This window comes from Colletotrichum siamense (assembly GCF_013390195.1).
Source record: "Colletotrichum siamense strain Cg363 chromosome Unknown KSG_Cg363_contig03, whole genome shotgun sequence".
Taxonomy (NCBI): Eukaryota; Fungi; Ascomycota; class Sordariomycetes; order Glomerellales; family Glomerellaceae; genus Colletotrichum; species Colletotrichum siamense.
In genome coordinates, this window is record NW_023501016.1 from 7,185,607 (window position 1) to 7,205,392 (window position 19,786).

Here is a 19,786-nt window from a genome sequence, read left to right on the forward strand (position 1 = left end):
CACTGCACTTGGCTTGTCAGTCCATCAAAACGGGAGAATGCCATCAGGTGGGTGCATTTCCTTTTTCCCATTACGAACATAGCTGCAGATAACAGTCCAGCGCTAAAGGTCTATAGGCATTAGTGACGGGGCATAATCTTATTTTGAATCCGACTTTCTTTTCCCAACTTTCTGCAATGCACATGGTTAGCCCAGACGGAATCAGCCACTCATTTGACTCCTCAGCAAACGGATATGGACGTGGAGAAGGCATGGCTGGTGTTGTAGTCAAGCGGCTTTCCACTGCAATTGCTGACGGCGATGTTATTCGGGCCGTGATCCGGGCCACGGGAGTTAACTCTGACGGCAAGACTCCTGGGATTACTGTCCCAAGTGAAGAAGCCCAAGCCGACCTGATCAGGGAAGTATACGAGAGATCAGGACTGGACATGGCTCAAACCTCCTATTTCGAAGGTAGAATAACCGTAACGGCCTTGTAAACCTTGTGAACATTTGCTGATACTCTCCCAGCGCATGGAACTGGCACACCAAAGGGGGTATGTAAATGATGCATTTTGGTACCCATTTGAGCGGAAGAATCAGGGATACCCTCGACTGACGCTCGCCTGGTAGGATCCTATCGAAATTCGTGCAATAGGTTTAACCATCGGTGCTGCTCGACGGGCTTCTGGAATGGGGCGGTTGGATGTTGGTAGTGTGAAGCCGAACATTGGCCACACTGAAGGCTGCGCTGGCTTGGCAGGCTTGATCAAAACCGTTCTTTGCCTCGAAGCTGGACTTATACCGCCAATCGCGGGTCTGCAACAAATCAATCCCGAGATAGCTGCCGAAAACCATCTAATCAACTTTCCAATGGCAACAAAATCGTGGCCCGGCAGTGGTCTCAGACGAGCAAGCGTCAACTCCTTTGGTTTTGGCGGCGCCAATGCCCACCTTGTACTGGATGATGCAAGATCGTACTTGAAGGAGATGCGAATCAAGGGAAGACACATCACAAAAAAGGCCGGATATCGCAATCAAGATTCAACCGATCAGTCATTCGACACATCGGAAAACATGAGGCAGCTTCTATTCGCGATATCGTCGTTCGATCGGCAGGGTCTTGCGCGCACTGCTCAATCTCTGGGAGAGTTTTTGAGTCAAAAGAAGCCTGTCCAGTTCGAATCACTCGCGCACACCTTGAACGTTCGACGGACATCACATCTATTCCGGAGTTTTGTCACTGCCAAGAGTCAAGAGGAGCTGGTCTCTAAGCTTCTGTCAGTGAACAAGGAGAAAGCGCAGCCTCTCAAAATCAGGTCGTCACGGAGCCGACGGCTAGTCTTTCTGTTCACTGGCCAAGGCGCACAACGCCCAGGAATGGCAAAAGAGCTCGTCAGGGAGTGCCCCACCTTCAGAAACAGTATTGCAACCAGCCAAACGTACTTGTCAAACTTGGGATGCAGGTGGGATTTGATCGACTTGTTAAAGAATGGCGACGCGGAAACCATAAGCGACCCAGAGTTCTCGCAACCTATGTGCACAGCAGTGCAAATTGCGCTTGTACATGTCCTTTGGTACTGGGGAGTCACAGCTGCAGCAGTTATTGGTCATTCTTCCGGTGAGATGGTAGCCGCATATGCTGCCGGCGCCGTGTCTCACGAGGAAGCTATGCGTGTTGCATACTACCGCGGGTTGTTATCAACCCAGGTCAGCCGCCGCCTCGGGAGACCAGGAGGAATGCTGGCGGTGGGTCTATCTGAGAAGAGCTGTCGAGAGTTCCTGCAACGCCACGATTTCGCAAACACTGTCACTGTTGCCTGTATCAACAGCCCGAAGGGTGTAACTCTTTCCGGAGACGCCCAATCGATCTCGCGAGTTGAGGCTAGTCTGAAGGACGCCGGTCACTTTGCGCGCTTGTTACGAACAGGCGGAGTGGCATATCATTCTCCCGACATGCAGATCGTTGGCGAAGACTTTTTGAAAGCTCTTGGCCCATTGAAGCTACGTCACAGGCCTCTAAGTGTGGCAATGTTCTCTTCGGTGACGGAGAGTCTGATATTGGATGCGGCAGAGCTCAATGCCAATTACTGGTACACAAACATGACTTCATCCGTGCGCTTTTCCGGGGCGTTGCACAATCTTTTATTGCATGAAGGTCAAGATGGTCTGTCACCAAGCATACACAACACCACGGTCCTCGAAATTGGTCCTTCCAAAACACTTGCGGGGCCTGTTGGTCAAATAATGGCTGCTGCTTTCGATTCTAAGATTACAACGGGTCTTTCATATTTGTCAATACTTTCGGCTGGGGAAGACTCAAGGGATACGTCACTAGCCGCGGCTGGAATGCTGTGGGCTATGGGTCAAGCTGTGGATTTGGACAAGGTCAATAACCTGTCCTCCCGTTGCGACAAGCTGAAGCTGAACGAGCTTCCAATATTGCCGTCCTATCCCTGGAATCATTCAAGATCTTACTGGCATAAGACGTCTCCAAACTCCACAGCTCTGGGTGCGTTAACTGTACCTCGGGCAGACCTCCTTGGTGTTCCTACCGCACCACAGAATCCTTTTGAACCGTCATGGCAAAATGTTCTTCGCCAGAATGAGCTACCTTGGCTTGAGGACCACGCAGTCATGGGTGCCGTCCTATTTCCAGCTGCTGGTTACTTGGTAATTGCTATGGAAGCACTTCGCACTCTCGCTCGCAAGAAGAATTATCCGTTATACGGCGTTGAGCTCTTGGATGTCCAGTTTGAGACAGGCCTGACCCTGGACGATCATGAGAGTGCTTTGGAGAGCACAAATCGTGGGCAAGGCATCAGATTGACCTTGAAACCACGTGCTATGGATGAGTGGGAATATGACTTCACCATATACGCCACTTCAAGCTCCCCCGAGGAATGGCGACGACTTGTGAGAGGCACCGTTGTGGGTATAAGAAACACGAATGTCCTACGTCAGAAAGAAGACGATTTCGAAACTTCATCGAGAGAAGCGGAGTGGCGCAGTGTCAAACGTCCTCAGCTCCTGGAAGTTCAGAGGTCATCAATTGACGTTGTTGATCCGGCAAACTTTTATACAAATCTCTCAGCGATTGGATTGAAGTATGGCCCGACTTTCCAAGGACTCAATGTGATCCGCTGTACGCCCGCAACGACAGCTTGTAGGGTTGGTAAAGCCTACGGCGAGCTTATGATTCCAGACACTCAGTCTACAATGCCTGGGGCCTATGAGTGTGAATATTTGATTCACCCTGCAACCCTCGACGGCATCTTTCAGTTGGTCTTTGCCGCGCTCAAGGCCATTTGTCCTGGGGGGATGAAAGACGCTGCTGTGCCCGTATCGCTTCGGAGAGCCTTCATTGCGTCATCAATGCCGAGAAGTGTCCACTCAAAGCTGATCGGTGTGGCCGACGCGGAGTATGACGGCGATGCGAAAGCAAGTCAATCAGCACCACGAGAAATCATTGGGAGCCTGGTGTTCTCCGACGGCACTTTAGAGGAGCCCGCAGTCATGATCGATGGCATCGTACTCCGCGAGTTACCGGTCGGTTCGGGATACGAGGCTGTCATGGACAGCAAGAGTGACGCTCGCGAAAACAGAATTGAGCGCACGGCCCAGTTCCTCTGGAAAGAGGATATTGATCAGGACTTCGACCTGTGGAAAGATTTGATATTGTCGAAAACAACCAGGTTGGATCGGTGCTCCTTCTTCTTGGATCGATTTTACCACAAACGACCGAATGCCAACGCCGTATGCATTGGCAGCACGGAGCTGCATGAACGACTTCTTCAACCCGCAGTCAATTATTCTGGAACTAGACGGACACATCCTCTCAATCGCTGCACTTTGGTCACATCCCTAGAGAAATGGAGCGCAGTCATCGGAGTTTCCAGCTCATCAACTCTAGAGAACCCTACGACCGAGAAGTTTGATCTTATCCTGTTAGACGAGAACATGCTGGCGGAGGAAGACCTACACGACGACCCACAGAGAAGTTCAGACTGGTTCTTTAAAACCCTGAGTAAGGGTTGTGCTGCTGGTGCTTGGTTCGTCTTGCTCGGAGGCGACGAGAAGTCAGTTCTTCCAATGTCTCAGATCATGTCGGGGGTGGGGACTCGCTCAAAAATCAAAGGCATTCGCATATCCGAGGCGTCTGTGGATATATATTGTATTGGAGATGAGCCGGTTTCCATTCGTCCACGCATCAAAGCACTGCAAGAACAAGCACTTCAGGCTGATGACGTCGTCAAAGAAGGCTTCCGACACACCGATATCATCATTCTAGAGCAAGATTATAGCCGGAACACAAGGGCAGCATGCAACATTACAGCACCGCTGTTGAACCGACTGGCATCAATGGGGTTCCGCATCTCTCGTGCAACTCTAAGGCAAGCAATAGCACTCCGCGACCAGTTCAAAGACAAGATGATTATCTCGTTGTTAGAGCTGGGACAGCCGTTCGTTTATGATTGGGGTCATCAGGACTTCGCAGACTTCCAACAATTGGTAGACTCGGCGTCACACATTCTCTGGCTTACAACAGGTGGTCTCCTGTGCCCGTACTCAGAAAGAAGCCTTCTTTATTCGCCAACCGTGGGGCTGCTAAGAGCGCTCAGAGCTGAGTACCCACAGTTGGTGTTGGTCCATTTGGATGTGTCAGAAGCCACATGTTCTGACACACCAGAAGCCATAGTGGAAGTCATCTCAGAGACGTTACGTTTGAGTAGAGTGAGAGAAGAAACCTCCTACAGCCTGGAAACCCACTTCGAAATCTACGAGTCTGAGTACATCGAACAGAGTGGCTGTCTCCTCATACCTAGGGTCATGGCACACGCAGAAGCCGATAACTACGTTTTATCGGAGACATCGAGCCAGGATGGAAATCCTCTCCTTCCAACCTTCCGGGGATCATTCAATCACCTGGAATCAGTGCGGCTTCAAAGTCCACATCTCTGGTCGCAGACGATTGCTGAGTCTCGGCTAGGGTACTGGGTTCTTCCGGAACGTGCCACTGAGAATACGAAAGAAAATAGTCCATTGATGGGCTTGCAAAAAAGAACCTCGGCAATAATCAGGGCGTCCCATTTCACTGTCAAACCTGGCACCTGCCCCAGACTGCAAATGGAGAATGGCTTTGAAGTCCCCATGGCGTTTCACACGCTGGGCGTCATCACGGGCTTGAACGAAGTTCATTCAAGTCGAACAGACTATCGCACTGGTGACTGGGTGCTGAACACTACCCCTCAACCAATCCAGCCTGAATCGATGCATGACGTCAGAAAGCTGGTAAAGCTGCCCAAGTCTGTTGCAAAGGCACCCGCAGCTGCTGCTTACTGGCTGGGACCGATTTCCACGGCATATCACGTTCTCTCAGTGATAGGAAGCGTCTCACAGGGTGACTATGTTGTCATAGACGTGGGAGAAAGCCAGGCGCTTGAACGGGCTTTCGCCATGGTAGCACATCACCTTCGTGCCAGAAAAGCACTTATAATCGGAAGAGGAAGACTCACAGAGCAAGTCGACAAAGATGCTCATTCAGATGGGCCGGAGGACGTCATTATTTCACGGATTTCTTGCCTTAACCGAGCTACGATTAGGTACTTGCAGTCTCTCGCGAATGGAGTGAAGGCTGTGGTCTCTACCACCAGAACGAAGGAGACCCTCGACATGTTGATAAGCACCTTGTCTTCCGATGGCTGTCTCATCCAACTTGACCCAAGAGAGCAGGAAGACTGCCTAGACAATCGATGCCCCAAAAGCTCTCAAATTTTCAAATTCGATCTCCAATTATGGGATCATTCTGCCTCAGAAGAGTATAGAATGGCTATCTCTAGAGTTTCGACTTGGGTTGAGACCGGCACCCTCACGCTGCCCGACGCATTGAGACAAGCATCAACCAGCAACGCTAATGACCTTGCAATGCTTTTCGAGTCTACCACACACGGTACAGAACAAGAAGGTGCCAAGATTGCCGTCTCGTTAGGACATTCAGATGAGGTTCTGATGCACAGGAAGATGCCAGCATCACCACCTGGAAAAGTCGACAATGCAACGATGCTGGATAGTAACGCAACCTATATTATTTCAGGTGGGCTTGGGTCTCTGGGGCTGCACATGGCCAACATGCTTTTTGAATTGGGGGCAAGACATTTGATGCTTCTCTCTAGGTCTGGAAAAGCGAATTCATCTGACATATTGGCTGCACTGATGAACCTGGAGAGAAACGGTTGCAATGTCGACGTTGTTGCATGCGACATCACCTCTATGGAGGACATGAAACGACTGGGATCGAAATTCAGCGAAGAGTCAAGACCACGCCTCAAAGGAATTATCCAGTCTGCAATGGTCCTCGCAGACAGCACGTTTGCGAATATGACATTTGAGAACTGGCAGAAAGCTACAGCTCCCAAAGTCCAGGGAAGCTGGAATCTCCACAACCTTCAGCGTTTTATGACCGAAGGAAGTTCTTCATCCGAAAATGACGTTGAGGACCTGGACTTCTTCATCTTGCTCTCGTCTGTCTCGGGCGTCATCGGGAACAGCGCTCAGGGAAACTACTGCGCCGGAAACACATTTGAAGACGTCCTCGCTCACCACCGCCGTGCCAATGGAATGGCTGCAGTAAGTCTCAATATAGGGCTTGTTTCGGACTCTAATCACTTTGGAACGGGAACTATGTCATCTTTCAAAAACATCGACGAATATCTACGCGTTTTTGGACACCTGGCTCCTGTTGTGGTCAGCACTGCTGAGGTGCTAGCAAGCGTCAAGATGGCCATTGCTGCATCTAATAAGCAGAATACGGCGTTGACGTCTTGTCCGCTCCAGATTCCCCCACAATTGGTAGTAGGAATATCGTCCCGAATCAGGCGATCGAGAGAGCTTTTAAACTATTGGTCTTTGGATCGTAAATTCGACCATCGAGCTGCATGGGGAGACGATGCGGGGTGGGAAGGTGATCTGGCCCCGAAAGCGAGCTTGCTAAGAGCCAACGAGGCCCTTCCTTTGGCACAGGACTTGAGCTCGGGTAGGCTTGTGGTAGAGGACCTTTTGAAAGCAAAACTTGCTCAAGCTATGACGCTAGATGTTGAAGGAGTGGACGAGGAGAAGAGTTTGGGATCTTATGGGAGTAAGTTCCATCCGAGGCGCCAGCTCCCTCCACTAGCGATCTTTACCACTGCTAACAATTATCACAGTCGATTCTCTGAAGGCAACGGAGATGAGGAATTGGATCAACCGGGAATTCCATGTCGATCTTTCTATTTTCGAGATCCTCGCACCAACTCCAATTGCAAAGCTTGCAATGAGGATTCTTAAAGCATGCGACTTAGTAAACCATGATGCACTGGGATCATAAGGAGGAAAGCTGGCCTGTATGTCATTGTGCCTTTTTTTGGTTAGGTTTCCTTTCTCCTCTGCTTCTCGCTTCTTTTCTGGATCGGCAGGCAAGTATTCTTCATGGATGACTGCAGGGCGCTCGTTCGTTGAGGGGTCTATTGGAACATTACCAAGCCGGTAGCGTACCTAGTGAGTACCTTGACGGACATTTAAAGAAGACATCTTGATCTCATACATTTCAAGTGGCATGACATCCCCTCGTGATATATTGACATCTATCACTAGTTGTGCTGTAGTAAACAGCTCAGTTGCGGAATAGTCGATTGCTATTTAGAATACCTCAGCGGCATAGTCTTGCTATCACACAGTCTTCCACTAGTGGTTTCCATTCCGTGTGATTTGGTGCCCATCCCATATTCCTCAGTCTATCAGCTCGACATTGCGCACTAACGCCCCAAAGTCCCGGGAGTTCAGGCATAAGCTCGGCAAACTGGGGATATTGAAGTGACTCGCACTCCATGCCTCTGGAAATTCCATTATCTGCCCCATTCACGGCAGATTGAGCCGATTGAATAGTGCCCCCCGCGTGACGTGCTAAATCTCCCATCTCGAGTTGCCCTGCCTCGACGAAGAAGTATCCACCCAGGCTTTGTCTCGACTCATCTCTTTTCCATCGATCGACAATGAAATAAACAGCCGACGCCAGGTCTTGAGGAGATCCCCAGCTCCAAGTGTTGCGCCCATTTCCCATCATAAATGGATATCTGTCTTGACGACATAGGACAGCATCAACGTAGTTGTGCACGAAACCCCTCGTTCGCACTGGCCCTGTTCCATTTCCCACGGCGAACGGAAGACCCATAATCACTGCAGTGATATCTCCTCCGCCCTCTGCGGCGACAAGTTGAAGAAAAGCTCGTTCTTGTGCCACGTGCCAATGGTGAGTAGGGAGTGCCATAATTGTGTCGAGATCCGCGACATCGCTCATTGATCTTCCATTGGGAGGCTCTCCGAGTCGAAGATTCTTAGGATCTGCCAGAGAGATGATAGCACTTAGCATGATGAAGAGGGTTGGGCGCCGACCCACATCATGCTGCTCATCATGTCCATCTCCAGCCTTTGTCGCGGCAAGACCGGCTAGAAGAGATTTGACGCCCTCCTGGGTGTTTCGTGCAGCGTATATAATAATGTCTGACACCGTTGCAGCGTCATAGAGAAGCTTCTCATTACTCAGGTCGCCGAGTAGTGTATGGACTTCCGGATATGAACTTGTAATGGTTTCGACAGCTGAAGGCGATCGCACAAGTGCAGAGACCCGAAGGGTGGCAGCGTTTGATACAGACCTCAGGTGAGAAAGAATCGAGCCACCTATGTAACCGGACGCACCGATAAGGAGGATTCTGACGGGGACTGGCTGGGCAGGCATCACGAGTATTTTTCCCTGGCTATTGCTGTGGCTGTGGCTGTGACGGGTTAGAGACCAGTCTTTCTTTCAAGGCGTGGATTACAACTTGAAAGGAAACGGTGAATCTTACTTAAGATCCTGCAATAATTACATTAGGCTCAGACAGCCTCCACGAGACATCTACCTGTACGAGTTTGTTTGATGAGTCCATCACGGGCGCTTTCGGGTAATTGATTCTCATTGAAACATATAATGTAGTAGCTTATACATGTATTACATCGCGGCATTATTTTGTCGGTAAACAGTGCAAACGGTGTAAAGTTCAGGCGAATTTCCGCCGCGGTGACACCGCAAATGCCCGAGCTCACCAGAGGTCTATCGGGTAATTGTCGTGACAAAATTCGCTTCGAGGCTATTGATCCGAAAAACGACCGACGGTGCTCCTTGACTTTCGACCCAGATGGCGCGGACGTAACAGTTGTGTCCAACTAATTGGATATGTTACGGTTCAAGGAGCCTTTGTCATGAAACTCCAGCAATAACGGTTTTGGCATGTCAATTCGAACATCGCAACTCACTTTAGTTCCGGACCCCAATCAAGACCGCCACCACGCAAACCCACACACGCTAATGTCTACACCAATGCCTAGCAGTATCTCAGCTGCTCTGAGGCAAACTGGACATGTTCAGTTGGGCCACATCGACTACCAGGCAACACTGAAGATTGTTGCCTTACTCATTGTTATCTACTGGTGCCTTGTATGGATCTACCGCATCACTCTCCACCCCCTGGCTCATTACCCGGGCCCGAAGCTCTGGGCAACCACTTGTCTTGTGCAGACATTCTACGCTTTGCGTGGGGAGTTTGCATTCAAGGTCGCAGATTTACATACCAAGTATGGCCCCGTCGTTCGTCTGGGGCCGTCTGCGGTATCTTACATTGATGAAAAAGCCTGGGAGGATATCCATGGTCGACACGATGGGCGGAAACAATTGAAAAAGGCCAAGGAATTCGTGCCGACAAGCCCTCCGAACGGAGCCCAAGGGCTGGTATTTGTCAAGGATGACAATGCTCATGGACGGCTGAGGCGAAACTTTTCACACGGATTCTCCGACAAGGCTCTGCGTGACCAAGAGGATATCATAGGAGGATATTTCGAAAAGCTTGTCGCAAGAATTCGGCGGTCAAGTGATGATCACGAGCCAATCAATATGATGAGGTGGTATCAACTTACCACATTCGATATTGTTGGAGATCTCACGTATGGCGAAGATATCGGCTGCATGAACGATGATGCGCACGACCTTCACGTAAGTCAAGTTCCACGGTTTCTGGTGGAATGCTTACTTATTAACGACAGAAATGGATTGAGAATTTGTATTATATTGTGAAAGCTATGTTCCTTCTCGGATTCATGCGAGATTTCTTCCGTCTTGACAAGCTGTTGCTCATCGTCATGACTTCTGATAAACTGCCGTTGAAGAAGAACAAACATCGACTTATGCTCATCGAAAAGCTGAACCGTCGGCTGGAGCGGAAAGAACCACGCAGCGATTTCATGGAGCATGTCATTCGCAACCTCAATACCCCGACGGGCATCACCTATGATGAGATGCTCATGACATCGTCCAATCTCCTCATGGCGGGTGCCGAGACAACAGCAATGACATTATCCGGTGCAACGTATCTACTTTGCAAGAATAAGCATGCGCTTGAAACTGTCACTGCAGAGGTCCGAGAAGCATTTGGGGCCGATCCAGCAAGGATCGCAATGACCACCACTACTGATCGTCACCTCCCTTACCTCCATGGCGTTATCGAAGAAACCCTTCGTTTGTTTCCCCCAGTTCCAACAACACTCCCACGCGCCACTCCGCCTGAAGGTCATTTCATCTGCGGGAATTTCGTTCCAGGGAATACGCAGGTATTCGTAAATCAACTGGCGGCATATCGGTGGCCGGAGCATTTCGCAGAATCTGTATCATTCAGGCCAGAGAGGTGGAATGTCCAAAACAAGGAACCAAAGTACGAGCATGATGCAAAGGGCGTTTTTAAGCCGTTCTCCACTGGACCACGGAACTGCATAGGGAGACATTTGGCGTATGCTGAAGTTCGTACACTGCTCGCTAAGATTCTTGTGGAGTTTGATTTGGAACTGATGTCAGAGAGTATTGATTGGATGCAAAGTTTGAAGATTTACGGTGTTTGGGAGAAACGACCACTAATGATACGGTTCAAGCCTGTGACTCATAGGCCGTTAAAATGACGTTGGGCAAGAAAACAATCAGATTCATGCATATTAAGCAACTCGAGTTCCTCTGATAGATGATAAATAATAAATTGCACGTAAGGCTTGCTAGCGACGAGGGCTGTGGTCCAGAAAGCAGAAACTTGCATATTTTTGATGCGGCTAGGGAGTGCAGCGCTTGCGTTGCTAATGCTATCGAGTCTCTCAAATCCGCAATCTGAGCTGGAACAATAAACAGTTCACCTCATGACACGATGGTGTTTGTGGTAAAATTAAACGAGCGACGCAAACCTGTTTGTGAATGAACGTTGACGCGCGACATAGAGTAATATGAGTCTAAACGGCGCTACTTGATTAACACGGTACTGCCTATTGAAGGCTTCATCAATCCGATCATCGCTCATCCTTCACATCCAACATTGAAGTGACACTGTTTAGGCTTGTGTTTGCAATTTCGAGCTATTCTCTACCGAATGGACTATTCAAACCTGGGATAAAACAACTTTGCAGAGATCTCTGACACTCTCGCCGTTCAAGATACTCAAGACAGGCACAGTCACCTCCAACTCCTTAAAAAACCACGCTCTTAGATCAACGGCAACCAGTGAATCAATGCCAAGATCCATCAGGGGTACATCTGCGCGCAGTGACGAGCTTGAAAGCTGCATTGTGTCTTGTATCTGCGCAGAGAAGCAGCTGCTCAAGGTCGCCAGTCGCTCCTCGTCAGTGGTCGTTTTCGATAATTTCTCGCGTACATTCTTGGCCATGTCGGAGGTGCCGCCCGCAGACCCACCCGCGGCCCGATCATCAAATTTCTGACCCGCCCGGGCTGTGAAATGCCCGAACCTAGGATCTTTGTGCCATGCTGCCGATACAGGAGGCTGATCGATTGCGACAGCAGTTTCGGACCCGAGACCAACAATCACGTCACCAGTAGCGGATGCGTTTGGTGGCCCTCTCAAAATGGCCTCATGGAAGGCATCCAAGACATCTCCTTCTCCGATGGCTAGAGTGTTGAATCCACGTAGGTTCGCGTGAACTGTCTGCAGGCTTGATGCTCCTGCATTAGCGAAATAGCCAACGCCGAAAACTGTTGAGAGATCGACAGTCGATGCAGCTAACCCTCTAGCGCGGCGACCGGCGACAACAGCGCGTCCATACATATTGCCAGCGCAGTAGTTGGACTGGCCTCTGATTCCAACGATCGCGGACATGCTGGACATGAAGATGAAAAAGTCCAAGTCGGTCTCGTGGTAGTATTGCTCAACCAAGTAAGTTCCTCTGACCTTTGGGGCCATTGTTGCCTGAAGTGTCTGGAACGACATGTTTTCTAACAAAGTGTCGTTGAGAACCATGGCCCCGAAAACGACTCCAGCCACAGGGTACATAGAGTCTCGAATGCGATCACAAACGTCTTTAACTGAGTGGGCGTCGGTGACATCCATAGAGAAAGAACGCACGTCGGTTGCTCCCAGACTCTCCATTTCTTCAAGCCACACTTTTGGAATATTGGGCGCTCGACTTGCAAGTGCCACAGATCGCGCACCGTTCTGAATCATCCACTTCGCAACCGACAACCCTAGATCGCTTGTGATTCCAGCAAAGAGGTACGTTTTCTTGGGACTGAAAAGACATGCTGGATTGGGAAGAAGCGCACTACTGAGTTGGCCCGTAGGACTTTCGTCTCCTCCAGCCAGAGACCAGTCCAAAATTTGCGGATCTTTGGCCAGTAGGTAGATGGTCGCGTCGGAAACTGCCACGCGCTTTGGCGCTTTCAACTGACAGATGTCGTCCGATGAAGTCTGCAGATGAAGCTGCACAATTCGGGAGGCCAAGGATATACTCTGGTCAACGATGGAACATGGTTGATCAGAATTCATATGCGTCCACATTGTACCAATTGCAGGTTTTGACTTCAGCCGGGGCAAATTGTCGTCGACGGGTTGTGCTTCTAAAATTTCGAACCATCCATTCGGAAGGAGAAAGTGAGGTTTATCTGAGTTGACTCCGGAAGCGACATCTGGGTCTCGGATGGATGTCCAATCGACATAGATACCGGATGTATGTCTGCGGAGCTGGGACCTCAGTCGTTGAGTTGAAACACATGGGTGAATGTAAGACGCGATTCCACAACGTCCGGGTAGTACCCTTGCCATTTTTTCCCGTGCGGTAACCACGTACAGCCTCATGTCATGTTCCTGAGCAAGTTCTGAAATTGCAACCTCGAAAGCGTAATTGGGCTCGACGATCATTATCGCTGCTGAACCAGGGAATGCCTCCACCGCCAGTCGGCACAACGTGCGTGCCGCGATGGTGTGTCTTAGAACCGACAGAAACACGACGTCTTGATCGATTAGTGTGAAGGGTTCAAGGCCTTCATATCGAAGAGGAATTTTCAAAGCACATTCCGAGCTGTGAAGGTGTTTTTTCGGACGCCTAGGGGTAAGGATGATGGATTTCTCTGGTTCGCCGAGTGCCGTTACGTCAGGTTGACCTAGGGAGACATAGAATTGATCATCTCCCGTCGAATAAAACTGAACACAGCGTGAATGTGTCAGAGAAAGACGATAACTTGAACTGGCTGCTGGAAAGCATTCGCGTTCTGTGGATAAAGGCGGTGTCAATTGAGCCAGAGAACCATCAGACTCAGGAACAGGGCGGGAGCTTGAAACTGCATCTGGTTGGTATGTGAGAAAGTTTTCGACTGCGCCTAGCACTGTGAGACACGAGTTGTTGGGCTCTTCATCATGTACGATCCCATCCCGACGGACAAGGTAACGCTGATTGGATATGTCAAGTGGCACCAGGCGTGGCAGAAGCAGACGACCACATTCGATTGCCATTTCAAACTCTGCAGAGTTCGTCCAAGTGACATTTTTTGAGTCGACATCGGATGCATCCTTCGACGACAAGAACCCCGCTTGCCAGACAATTCTGGAGATAAGCTGGATTGCATCAGAAGAGGTGCAGTCATCCACGTCAATGAAGCGAAGCCTGAGACCCGGGTTCTCGTATCTGGCGCAGCGGCCGAGCCCAACAATCATGTTTTGATTGGGATCCCGCCCATGCACACGCCCACTGGTAACCCAGAAGATATCGTGAGAGGTGCCGCTGAAAACAATTTTCAAGGCCTCCCAGTCAGCGGACGTAGGGCTACCTAGCAACGGGCTCTCGATGTCCGAGAGGACGATAACCATGCTGCTGGGAAGTAGCGAGCTGGCAGCAGCCGTTTGTAGCCCGTCTACAATCGTGACTGTAACGCGATCACCGCACACGCCGAGGATTCTTGTCTTTAACTCAAGAGCCATGCCATGGCTGATGGCGTTTTCTTCCTTGCCTTTGACAATGACAAGACTATTCGCAGAGAATTCGGTGGTTGATGTTGGAACGCACTCTCGGAATGCCATCCAGTCTTCGTCCGTTGCTCGAGCCACCATTACACTGGATAGATGGTCTTCCGGGTGTTCCATATCTCGGAATATGTGCTCTGTACCAGTCTGGAAACCGGAGGCTTGGAGTACCTCGTGCCACTTTCCCGTCGTCAACAAGGGACTGAATGTGTCCTTTCGCCACCGGTCTTCAAAATACCACCAGCCCGGAACCGCGCCCATTAGATACGGTACGAGGACTTTGTCGACTGATGTGACTTCAAGTAGCAGAAGAAAGCCACCTGGCTTCAAGAGCTTCCGCACATTCTTCAGTGATGCTTCAATGTCCCTTGTAGCATGCAGAACATTTGAGGCAACGATTATGTCATACGTGGCCGGCGTCAATGCTTGATCCACAACGTCCGTCTCGATATCCAGAGTTTTGAATATCATCCGGCGAACCTCGTCTGCGAACTTGATCTTGGCTTGAGGAAAGAAACCGCTGGATATATCGGTGAACGTGTATGAGCCGTATGCGCCCCCAAGCCCCGTAAACATAGCCTGAGTGGCACCTCCGGTTCCGGCTCCAACCTGAGAGTCTCCGTCAGTATGACCGCCAGAAACATTTTGAATGATTCATACATGCCTCGAGAATGTCACATCGTGGAAAACGATGGGCAATGAGACTTGCCACTCGACCGAGATACCGGTTGGCCCGCGCGTACATAGCTGGCTCGACGTATAAACGTGCAAGCATGTCATTTCGGAATAGTACTTCCAGAATTGTCGGACCATCTTCTTGCCGCATGACTCTCAGTATGTTTGCGGCAACTGCTTCGAGTATCTGGACTTCAACGCGATGTTTGATTCGGTCAACCCGGCGCATGAGGGAAGAGCGGCGCGCTGGATCACTTGCCCACGGGTTGACATAGTTAGAATGGGGGCCGCCACCAGGACCTTCGAGACGGTGATGAAGCCACTCCCAGAATCGTCGGATGAACCAGGGCGTCCTCGTCTCATCGAATGCCTCAGCCATAGTGAAACTTTCGTAGACATTGCACATATAGTAATGTGCCAATTCTTCGACAGTTTCAAGGCCCTCAAGATCTCCAAGGGTGTCTGACTCCAGTTGAAAATCTCGTAAGGCGTCGTCTGGGTCAGGGGCCCATATTTCTTCGCAAAAGATGCCTTCCTGATACGAACCATGTGAAGGGACTAGGTTGACACACCGAAGATCCTCTACCTGGAATATCATGCGATATTGATGTTGATTATTGCCCGGCCGTGGATCGACGCCGGGTGGGGGATCGAAAGCCAAACCTTCAACGGTCGCAGTCCAAGATGCGAGCGTGTTTCCTTCTGACACTCGTCTCAACTCCTCACGAATGCTGCGCCCTTTAATTGTAGCATCGAATAGGAATTCAGATTCAGTGTCCATGAACGCACGGTACGCTGAGAGTTGAACCCGTAATCGGCCGATAGTTCGAGGAAGATACGGTGCCAACAGTCTTCCATCCCCGGGCGAAGCAAATGCCGCCAGTGATGTTTGAAATGCATCGTCGAGGGCGGCCACTGGGAAGCATGAGCTGGCCTCTTTTGTTTCCGGTGTATGTTCCCCCATTGCTTCTCCAATGTTTTGATCATGAGGCCTGGCATTTGTGAGCGTGACATTCGCGTGCCGGACAGTGGACTTCGCTCGACCCAAGCATCGCCGCAAGGAATCCACTTGGAATGGAGCAGTATACTCAAGACCAACAACCTTATACGAGTCATATATCGAAGTTGTTGATATGGTGTGGAGATGGACAGGGTCGTCATGATACGGCGGCATGCCGCTGGTGAAAACAGATGACGATGGGAGTCGTAAATTTGCCACGAGATGGCCGTGGCAGGCAACGTAAGGCTCATTTAATCGAGCAGGCTCTCCAACGGCGGGAAGTTGGGCTTGAATCGAGAACGAAGCATGTATGGTTGAACTGTGTTTTAGCACAGTAGTTTTGGTCTGACTGGCATCCTTGATTCCATCCAGCACAATGTCGTGTAGCCGTATCAGGATCTCAATACCCTCTGTGTTCTTTTCGGAAAGCATCACAGCTCGTCCGAATTCCACATCTTGGAGCTCGATAACATCCAGCTCCAGGTCAGAGCTGGTTTGCGTCGATGATTCCTGACACAAGATTTTGATAAGGTCGCTGGTGGCATCCATGGCCATAACACAGTACCCAGCGGCTGGGAATACTATCTGGCCTTGCACTTTGTGCCCACGAAGCCACGGAATCTCATTGACGCGAATTATCTGGCGCCATCGCCACTCTCCCAATCTCACCGATTCCGCGGACTTCCGGACAGCTCCGGTGTACGAACCGTCATACCGTAACCCCTGATCAATACAGTGACCAATGAGTGGAGATGACGGCTCCCGACGGAGAAGCTGTGACAGGCGAGCCGACTCGCGCCAATAAACGCGATCATGTAGCCATGCCATGGTTGGCAAGCCAGCAAGTGGAACTTGGCTTTTGTTGCTTGAGACGGACGTCGCGTCAAAGTCGATATCGATTCCCCTCTCCCACAGAAAGCCATAGACGCTGGACAAGCTATCCCGTTCATCCACGCCGCGGGCGAGAGTACCGCGATAGGCCAACTCTCCATTGGAAACGGTCAAGGTATCTACTACCTGTCGTCGAAGCGCTGGATGAGGGCCAACCTCCAAACCTGCCCGGACTTTCTTCAACTTTGCAAGCCTTTCCAGGGCGTCCCGAAAACGAACCGGAGCTAGCATATTCTCCACCCAGTACTGGGCCGAGTTCAATGACTGGGGAAGATTGTGCAGGTTGGCGTTCGAGATCGGCTCCCAATCCGTATGCACGCTAGATATCCAGACACAAGTTGGTCTGCTAGACGTTGGCTGCGGCCCATCAAGCCGACATCTCGAGAGTGCCTCCCGATAGGCATCACCAGAAACTCTCATGTGAGGTGAGTGGTAGGCTTTGTCAACCCTTAGCATCTGAACTGGAACATTGCGATCCCTGAGCAAGGTCTGCATCTCTCTCAGCTTGTGTAAGTCGCCACTGAGTGTGACACTCCTCGGAGCGTTGTTGGCTGCGACACAGACATGGTCGCGGAACCCGAGCTGGCTGTCGGAGCAAAGAATTTGAGCATCATCCCATGAGATGCCAGCTGCAAGCATACCGCCTTTCCCTCCTTGGTCTCCATCAGTATCATGTGGACTGCGAGCGAGTTTGGAAAAACGTCCTCGGTAATACGCCATTCGAATGGCATCGGCTGCTGATATGCAACCAACAGTGTAGGCTGCTGCAAGCTCACCCGAGCTGTGACCGATAACAGCCGAGAAGTTGACGCCTACGGATCGTAGAGTATCGACCAGTGCAACCTGTACTGCAGTAGACAAAGGCTGCGCAAATTCAGCCTCAGCAATGCGAGATTCGCCGATTGGAGCTCGAAGCTCCGTACTGAGAGACCATTTGCTACTGCCAGAGAGTTCTTCCTCAACAGCCATGGTGTCTAACAATGCATGTTCCAGTCGGGCAATAGATTGCGCGAAGGCCGGGCATGCATCGAGAAGCTTGGCCCCCATCGTAGCCCATTGGGCACCCTGGCCTGTAAACACGCCCAGAATTTCCGGGCCTTCAGAGCCAGAGTTCCATGTTGTGGAAGAAACCCCGATGTGACTCCCATCGTGGTATGCCTTGACAGACGTACGCATCTGTTTCACCAGAATCGACCGCGAGCTGCCAGTGAACGATATCCCATATTCCAGGCGAGTCCGGCGCTTCTGAGTAGTCCAAGCAAGGCTGTCGAGGTTCACATCGGGATGAGCTTCAAGATAGTCGGCATACCTTGATACAAGAGATGCAAGGCTGGGCTCTTTCGCAGCAGAAATGACGATATTCACTGGTGGTTGTTTTGGGGTCTTCGGTGCTTTGTGAACAGTGCCCTTTGACGCAATCGAATCGAATGACTCCAAGATTGCATGTGCATTTGTACCGCCGAACCCAAAAGAGTTTACAGAAGCACGACGTGGAATCTGTATGGCAGGATCTGTAGACTTTACAGGTTCTGGCCACGGTAAGTGTTCTGTTGGCACCAGGAGCTTCCCCGGGCCGAGCACTGGCGCAATCTTAGGATTCGGTGTTCCCAGGTGGAGATTCGACGGGATGAACCCCTGGTGAAGCCCAAGGCATGCCTTGATAACCCCCGCGAGTCCTGCACAGCCTTCAAGGTGGCCTACAACGGTCTTCACTGAACCGACGTAGAGCTGTTCAGGGGGCGCGGATTGATTTGTTGGGGGGGTAAAGAAGGCGTCCCAGATGGCTTGAGCTTCTATCGGGTCACCAGCTGGCGTTCCCGTCCCATGAGCTTCAAAGAATTGGCATCGGTCTTCCGCTTTTCGCAGATCAAGCCCCGCTTTGGCATATGTCTCTCGTATTAAGTCGGTTTGCGCTGTGGAACTGGGCATTGTGATTCCAGTTGTACGTCCATCCTGGTTGACGCCAGTTTCACGCACAACAGCATAAATGCGATCTCCGTCATGCAAAGCTTGTGGCACTGTCTTGAGGATAACACAGGCGACACCCTCCCCGCGTGAGTACCCATCGGCCGCCGATGACCACATCTGGCATTTGCCAGTCGGAGAAAGCACTGCAAATTGGTAATTAGATTGGCCATCAAACATCCAAAGATGAAAAGGCGTGAGTCCGACCTACTGTTTAAGTTGCTCGTCATCACGTACATATCAGGAGCTAGCAACAAATTTGTTCCTGCCGCAACAGCCATACTCGCCTCGCCAGACCGCAGCGCGTGGACGGCGTGGTGGAGAGCAACGAGTGACGAGGAACAGGCAGTATCAATGGTTTCGCTTGGGCCGTGCCAGTTGAAAAAGTAAGAAAGGCGATTACTCGCAATACTTCGAGCTCCCCCAGTCACAAGATAACGTGGAGCGCCATCGATGTCGCGAAGCTGCAAATCCTGCCAATCGGTTGACATAAGACCTACGTACGCAGCAGTCGAACTTCCTGAAGTTGCTTGGAGGGGTATTCCAGCGTCTTCTAAACCCTCATAGACTACTTCAAGCAACAAGCGATGCTATGCTTAGATTAGCTCAAGTACCCTCAAGGTCTGTGAAGAACACATCTCCGAATCAAGATTGTTACATGCCTGGGGGTCCATAGCCTCAGCTTCTCGGGGTCCGATGTTGAAGAATGCCGCATCGAAAGTTTGGATATCCTGGTCATCGAGGAAATACGAGCGTTGAGTATTAGTCGTGCCATGATGTGCGGCATCCTCGTGGTAGAATCCGGACGCGCTGAACCGGGATGGAGGAATAGGCGCCGAGAGATCAACCGGTTCGCTCAGCAAATCCCATAGCTGGGAGGGACTCGACACATTCCCAGGCAAGCGACATCCAATACCGACGATGGCAA

General features: G+C 50.8%; 4 protein-coding genes across 4 annotated transcripts; 2 read left to right on the forward strand and 2 right to left on the reverse strand.

Annotated features, from left to right (window-relative positions):
• Nucleotides 1-251: 251 nt before the first annotated feature.
• alt5-4 (Highly reducing polyketide synthase alt5) lies at nucleotides 252-7,342 on the forward strand (the record flags this gene model as incomplete). The annotated part of the gene is made up of 4 exons (XM_036637753.1): nucleotides 252-453; nucleotides 511-536; nucleotides 613-7,114; nucleotides 7,182-7,342. The coding sequence occupies 4 exons, from the start codon at nucleotides 252-254 to the stop codon at nucleotides 7,340-7,342; spliced, it is 6,891 nt and encodes a 2,296-aa protein (XP_036498803.1).
• Nucleotides 7,343-9,370: 2,028 nt separating this feature from the next.
• aclL-5 (Cytochrome P450 monooxygenase aclL) lies at nucleotides 9,371-10,517 on the forward strand (the record flags this gene model as incomplete). The annotated part of the gene is made up of 3 exons (XM_036637754.1): nucleotides 9,371-10,039; nucleotides 10,090-10,412; nucleotides 10,460-10,517. The coding sequence occupies 3 exons, from the start codon at nucleotides 9,371-9,373 to the stop codon at nucleotides 10,515-10,517; spliced, it is 1,050 nt and encodes a 349-aa protein (XP_036498804.1).
• Nucleotides 10,518-11,459: 942 nt separating this feature from the next.
• On the reverse strand, nucleotides 11,460-12,275 carry CGCS363_v005906 (Reducing polyketide synthase; the record flags this gene model as incomplete). The annotated part of the gene is made up of 1 exon (XM_036637755.1): nucleotides 11,460-12,275. The coding sequence occupies one exon, from the start codon at nucleotides 12,273-12,275 to the stop codon at nucleotides 11,460-11,462; it is 816 nt and encodes a 271-aa protein (XP_036498805.1).
• Nucleotides 12,276-13,491: 1,216 nt separating this feature from the next.
• apdA (Hybrid PKS-NRPS synthetase apdA) lies at nucleotides 13,492-15,381 on the reverse strand (the record flags this gene model as incomplete). Its single annotated transcript, XM_036637756.1, has 3 exons — nucleotides 13,492-13,495; nucleotides 13,828-14,936; nucleotides 15,121-15,381. 3 exons carry the CDS (start codon nucleotides 15,379-15,381, stop codon nucleotides 13,492-13,494), a joined length of 1,374 nt encoding a protein of 457 aa, XP_036498806.1.
• Between the last annotated feature and the right edge of the window lie 4,405 nt (nucleotides 15,382-19,786).